A 7,201-nucleotide genomic window follows, 5' to 3' on the forward strand; every position below is an offset into this window, starting at 1 on the left:
CAACACAGATCAGGTCTAATTTTTCGGGAGGGTCAACTTCAGCGCTATTTTTAAAATTATCAATATACAATTTTTTTTTTTCATTTTTGTTTGTGAAAGAAGTTAAATAAAAAGTCTAAAAAATTTCAATATCGTGTTTAACTTTTTTTATTGTAAGAAACATTTTTGAATCTACCCTAAATTTTCGAGCTCTAGACCACCGGGACTGTTTAAGCGCGCTGTGTGACAAATCGCACCGTCTTGTTGGAACCAAATGTCTTCGATGTTAGGCTAGTTAATGTTTGCAGACAAAAATTCAGCCAGTAAGGCTCGATAGTGTGGGCCATTCAGCAGCTCCTCCTGTCCATTTCGAAAGGAATAAGGACTGTTGATACCGTCAGAGCTCTATGCGCTTCGCGAACAGATATATTTATTTCAAAGTAAATTTTCACAATTTAGAAGTGTCATTCTGGTATTAAATTATTTATAATGATTTACCAAACCTTACCGAACGGAAATGTCAACATATACTCTCAGCTGTCAAAGCATAATTATCGATATCGATAGTTCCTATGCAGCTAAGAAAATATCCGATACTTAAAAGCTTCTTCTTCAACAGTCTTATGGTAAACCGACATAGAAAACTATGCGATCCTTATATTTTATGCATGTGATGTGTTCAGCAATTCTATATAAAAATTAAAGAGGAACATTTTTGTGGACATGGCTTACTCTTTCTCCTTAAAGATACGAATTTTTTTTGGCTCTTTTTACGGGAATGTGCAAAAAAGACTCATATTAGAGGGGTATAATGGTTAAAAATAAACCACAAATATATTTGTCATTCTACTTTAAGTTTCTTAACTCTTTCCGTCACGCTCTTTACTGCGACATAAAAAATTTATTTTTTGTTGTTAATTGGTGAATATGGAATACAAGTATCACACGAATGCAAAAAAAAAAAATATTTACTGTTAGGTTTTTGAGAAACAAGGTGGTCACCACCAGTAAAGGGTAGTAATGAACTCAATTACTTCACTTTTGTATTTATTTTTAGAAAAAAGACAATACAAAATTTACAAATAATTATTTCTTGTGAAAACCTGAAAAACATGTCTTTCCTTTTCGGAGGCAAAGTGGGACGTGGCATGTTCTGCATTGCCATACTGTGCGGACAGGGACGCTTTTGGTACTGCAAAAGGCGCATCTTCTAGGTGTTCCTCAAAGCGGTTGGTGTCGATTACTCTCATGGCGGATTTCAGCAGGCACGCTAGGCTTCTGGATGCGTTCTAGCAGGCGTGAGATTATTGTCATTGAGATGCAAGCATCCAAGAAGCCAGCTGAAGCGATTTAGGGGCATACAAGAGGAAATGTAGGAGTCACGTAAATCAGGAGCAGAAGATCAGTAATCTCTGTAACTCGGTAGCTTTTTTATACTCATCACCATATTTATGACCAAGAAAGTTTGTATTTCAGAAGGACTGGTAGGAGAAAAAGGTTTACCTTCTTGTGTTGCATATAGGTTAGTTTGAAAGCTTATGACCTCCACCAAGTCCTCTGTCCAAAACATGCGAAACTATCGGAGTGGTGTTACATCTTCCAAGCTGATTATATGATCAGCTAAGCCCACACTCTCAACAAACTCGACAGGTATATCCATAGAAAAGGTCCTTTTCCATTTAGGAGGCTGCAAGGTCGTAGAGCTAACAATATTATTCTGACTTACAAAGTTTGATAATGGTATGTCATCCTCGTCGTCGAATAGCCCTTCATGGATATTCTGTACATCTGCCCCACACACATCCAATATCGATTTTGACACTGGCCACTCAGGCGTGTCTAGATTTTCATCCTCATCTGAACTGGCTTCACTTTAAGGTCCTGAAGGTAAATCTTCATACAAACATTCTTCAATTTCCCTTTGCGTCAATGATCGTTGCATTATTGAAATAATTGCCTAAAATATTGTAAATACCAAGGAAAGTCCCACTCATAGTGACCATATAAAAAAGCAAATTCTAGAAATATTTACGTCACGGTGGTTACTGTTGCAATAATCAATATTCGTGCAAAATTAAAAACATAGATGTCGCCAACCGTCGTAAAAAAAATAAAAAATAGCGTTGTTAACCACCGAGACGGAAAGAGTTAATAGGTACATCAAAGCGCAAAATTCTACTTAATTACCAGAAAAAATACCGAAAAATGTATACGGTAACTTACATATGTACAGTCAGCGTTAAAATATAATGTACACCACATATTGATAAGTTTCACTATTTGTTTGTTTGTTATGTAATTTAAATTTGAAAATTAAAATTTGAATTTTTAGTAAAAGTTTAGTTCATACTACAATAACTACCATATAAACAAAATTTCGAACTTGTATAAAATTATAAAATTGGTGAAAATTTGCTAAATTTTCATTAAAATTTCAAACTTTTTACTCAAAATTTTTAGATTTGTATTGTAGATTTTTTTGGTTTCCAAGTGCAATAAAAAGTCCATTTGCATTTAAATTTATTGGTTTCAGCTGATTATGCTGCGAGTTATATTACTTTAAGGCGACTCCGGAGGTTCACCGCCATTCTCACAATTTAGAATAATTTGCAATGAACATTTACGGAAATTTTATTTCAATGTTGCATTCTTATGTGGAGATTGACTGAGTACACTAATGTTAATACTATCTGAAAAAAACACTACAAAAACAAAAAAAATTAACTTCATACTAACCTAGTAAATAAACTCGAGCTGTAATCTTCTCATATCTGTTCTCACACCAATGACTCATCTGCAACAGTAAAGCATTGTAGTACTTAAGTATCATACTTAATCCTACAAGAACTTAATCCTATTAAAATCAATCAGAGCTACTCGGCAAAAGAATGCGGACACCATGAATTCGAAACCCGTGAAAAAACGAGCACCATCTAGCTAGGATTTCACATTTAGTGAATCTTGAAAGTTGTAAAAATATACAATGCAACCCTGTTGGAATTTTAGCCTCATAACATATTTGCAGTTACAACAATTGGAGGTTGTTTTTGTGTACATTTTAGCTATAGGTTATCACTTCAAGGTATTCCAAAAGTCACCATTTTTGAAATTTTTATGTACATACCTATATTTTTCGTGGGCCCAGATAGAATTTTTACAAAATCTGCTTGTTAATTAATTTATGATATTTAAATATATATAAATAACGGCCGTCATAGCTGAATGGATAGGTGCGTTAATCTACCATCCGGGAGTACCTAGGATCAAAACCAGCTGTGGCACGAAACACCAAAATGATAGAAATTATTTTTTCTAATAGTGGTCGCCTCTCGGCTAGCAATTACAAACCTGCGAGTATTTTTCTACTTCCACCTCATAAATATTTGTGTACTTTTCGATTAAAATCAACTCAACTCAAGTTGATACTTTTACTCTACTGCTGACCCTAACAGCTTCGTGATAAGCACCAAAGGAAATTAATCAGCTCTACTTTGCAGCGAAAAATTGAGTGTGCAATGATTTCAGTGTTATCACTGATGACCGCCACTGTCTTTTCAGTCGTTTGACAGTCAACATTTTCCGTTTAACGCATTGATACTCTAAATTTCGTTGTAAACACATTTGCCGGCAAAGCGAGAACGAGCGCAGTTGTAGAGAGTCAAAATGTTCGCAATAACAAATCGACTTGGGCTTCTGCTCGGCTTGGCACTTCTTCTGGGTGAGGTAAGTGATTGAAAAAAGTACTATTAAAAGGAAAAAAAAAATTCTATGGGATGTACCAAAAATTGATACTTTCAGCTCATACCCTCCTGCTTCCCAGCATCTGTAGAGCGATCAGCAAACAAACGCGAACAATTGCTGGCCACAATGATTGAGGAGTACCTGAAGCTGAGCGACTATGAATTGGAGCATAGCAAGGCTTTGGTGCAGAAAGTACTTGCAAGTGAAGCAGTAATGCAAATGCATACCGACCTCATGGAGGCAGAGCGGGGTATAATGGAGAATTACGTGCGCCAAGTGACGGACAAAGAGGAAGAAGAACCACCACTGAAAAGCAATATAGCAAATCGTTTCTTCTACCTCATTGCCAAGACACTGATTTATCAAGAATTCGAAGCAATTCTAAGACGCCATAATACTACAAATACACGCCGAAATTTTCAATCAGAAAATTATTTAATTGAGCGTACGCTAAAAGAGAATGGCCTCGCCAATTGGCAACGCGACGTAACACAAAAGCAAACTCAATTTATGAATAATTTTGTGAACGAGGTAGAAGCGTATTTGGCACAACTGACGCCGGCGCAGCGCAGTGACGAGGATGGTGAGGCAGCAAAGATGTTGAATTGGTTGGCCAAAATGAGAGCCGAAGCGAATGTGGAGCAACGCATGGAAACTTTTAAGGAGTTCATGAGATTCTTTGTGAAATTCTAAAGTGAACGCAAGTAGCAAAGACGACAAGCGCAGTCCATGCACATTTGGGAAGCCAAAATGAATTAAATCATTAAATGCAAAATTTAAGTTGACAAGTTTAAAAAATTCGGAAATTTTATTTAGGAAAATTAAAGATGTTAGTTTCGAAATTTATGCTTGAGCCTCTGCTTAGTGTGGAGCTAGCAGAATTAACTTTGAATTGCGTGTCAGTGAGTTTTTTTTAAATTTTTTTATAAAGGAGCTACACAATTTTTAATGCATTTAATTTGTCTAGATTTTGGACCTAATAGTAGGGCATGCATTGTTACTCAAGCTGCTCTGAAGGCCTTAGAAACCACTCCCACCTCTTTAAAAGTAATCCAGGAATGAGGCTAAATGCACTTGCAAGTTGTAATGAGTTTGCAGTTATGTGGGTATCAGGTTATTGTTATGCTCAAGTCAGTGAACTTGCTGATGCATTGGCGAGCTACGGAACTAATTTTATGGGTAATCAAATCGGAAACAGTCTGGTACGTCAAGATTTTCACTGATAAACCTCAAGAAAACCATTGGTGCAGTACTGATAGCTGCAAAGCAAGTAAGTGTTTCCTGAAAAAGCCTGACAGTGTGATAAGAGGTGTCCTTCCCACACAGAGGACGAATGAGTAACGAGCCCTGATAGAATTAATTATGGGACACAATCTAAGGCGATGACATATGATCGACAAAAGCATTATCGACGTACCACTGAGTACATCTTTTTTCTTTGCCGCTGTCTGGTTTTCGATTATTTAGGAGGTACATTTTTGGGACGACTGTATTGAGAATAGACGAACTATGTTCTCTGTGTTTGTCGACGAACTCCTCATATTTATTAAGAAAACCTGGGGAAAGTTGGAACAGCAGTAATGAATCCCCTCTCCATCTTATCATTTAAATTTTCTTTCTAGCCCTTAATTGCTGCGGGAATTATTACCTGACTAATATCCTCCTCCTTACAAAGACTTTTTGAACTTATCGCACAAAGGAGGTCAAATTGAGCAGATTTGGGGTTAAATTATTCCATAAAAATGGGTTTCGTGTAATTGTACTCTACACTATTAAAAATATTTCTATTAGAAATTGACCATGAAAATACTTATTGATGTACGCAGCGACGTCTCGATCGATTTGTCAACGAACGCAACATACGAGCGCGTGTGATGGACCTTTGCTAGAGCAGTACTTTGCACAAACTTTTCACTTTCTCGCTGTACGTATTTGAATATACCTCGTAAATAATGCGAATTTCACTATTTAATTTGCAGGGACTTCTGAGCATAATCTCAGCATTAACGAAACAAAAACTAAAAATTTACTAAAAAAAAGGGGAAAACCAGTTTTTCAAAAGTGATAAAACTGAATGTTAAAGAAAATATTTTTGTAATTTTTCTCGGAAAAATTTGCTTAAATTTGCAAAAAACAAAAAAAGTAATAAAAATGTTATAAAACTGCAGATAATTCATTATAAATAATCTGTTGACAATCCCAATCCCAAATCCCAAAATTAAATTTTTTTTGAAATGCATTTTTTTTAATTTTTGCAGTTTACTTCTTATTACATACAAGCTTACAAATAAAATTTTTTTTTGGAGAATTGAGGATAATTTCCAATATAACTGGATCACTTGAGAGAGATTCCGTGTCCATATACCTATGGTTTTTATATACATACGTACTCGTATATATAGTTCTAAACTATTTTTAAAACGCATTTACGATTTGTTTTGTGAGAACGTAAATCACTGATTACGAATCGCATCACATACGTCATACAAAGTGTGCATATTTGTTAACAACAACAACTTATACTACTGTGTTATTCTGCTTAACAGAATATATATATAAGTATAAAGACGTATTCCAGAAGTTTTCAAAGCGTGAGTGTATGGGTTTATTTCACACAGATTTGATTTGAGTTAAAGAATTAAGAGAGAACTGTACGTAAATTGAAGTAAATGGATGAAATGAAAAAAAAATTATCTAGTTTTTTTTCTCGAATAAAATATCACCTATGTGTTATATGCCAGCCGGCAATGGAGAAGAGAATTTCTGCCACAAAAACACTTCCCATAAAAAAACCATTTGCTGCTCGAAGTCGGCTTAAAAGTGTAGCATGCAACTAATTTTTTGACCGTTTGAAGGCTTATAGTCACGGTAAAAGGTGGTCATTTTGAACAATTTTGTGTTTAAAGTCAATAAAAACTAATTTCACACAAAAAAGTTATGGTGTTTTGAATAGGCAACACTTCGTTCACCCTCTAAATATTTTCCTAGTAATATTTACAATAAAAAGTTTGTAATTTTAATTCTACTTATTAATAAACTATAACAATAATAATATTTTTAAAGGTATGTTTAAGAGTATAGATTACACTCTAAAATCCCACAATCAAAAGATGAAAAGGTGCCGACAATAGCTGATGGTAAAGGGGCCAAGAAATAATAGCTGGTGTGCACCATTTTTAAAGCTAATGTCTGAATTTTTTATCAATGTCGGTGACGGTCGAATTTGATTCCTTTTTATGATGAAACACTACAGTCCTTGCGTCCTAGGTATAAAATAAAAAAATATAAAAAGGTGTTTGGCCGGGCACCTCCTCCTGCTTGTTGTGTGCTTCTCACAAATGAAAGATTCCCAAGCTTTTTCATGGCAGAAATGCACTCGGAGATTTTCCATTGCCTACGAAGGCCTCTAAAGGTATAAAATAGAATTATAAATTGTGTGTGTGTTAAAATTGTAAAAAATGCTAGTTATGCAATTTTGTGG

The 7,201-nt window shown here is 35.1% G+C and overlaps 1 protein-coding gene across 1 annotated transcript; it reads left to right on the plus strand.

The window, feature by feature from the left end:
- Positions 1-3,513: 3,513 nt before the first annotated feature.
- On the plus strand, positions 3,514-4,673 carry LOC128868577 (uncharacterized). Its single transcript, XM_054110832.1, has 2 exons — positions 3,514-3,702; positions 3,778-4,673. The coding sequence occupies exons 1-2, from the start codon at positions 3,643-3,645 to the stop codon at positions 4,411-4,413; spliced, it is 696 nt and encodes a 231-aa protein (XP_053966807.1). The 5' UTR covers positions 3,514-3,642; the 3' UTR covers positions 4,414-4,673.
- The last annotated feature ends 2,528 nt before the right edge of the window (positions 4,674-7,201 follow it).

The sequence above is a fragment of the Anastrepha ludens genome, chromosome 6, assembly GCF_028408465.1.
Source record: "Anastrepha ludens isolate Willacy chromosome 6, idAnaLude1.1, whole genome shotgun sequence".
Classification (NCBI taxonomy): domain Eukaryota; kingdom Metazoa; phylum Arthropoda; class Insecta; order Diptera; family Tephritidae; genus Anastrepha; species Anastrepha ludens.

Bases quoted from the DNA above. Each gene is read 5' to 3' on its own strand.
- LOC128868577 (XM_054110832.1), top strand. From the start codon at position 3,643: ATGTTCGCAATAACAAATCGACTTGGGCTTCTGCTCGGCTTGGCACTT. The intron at 3,703-3,777 runs GTAAGTGATTGA...TGATACTTTCAG, and splicing joins TGGCACTTCTTCTGGGTGAG to CTCATACCCTCCTGCTTCCC.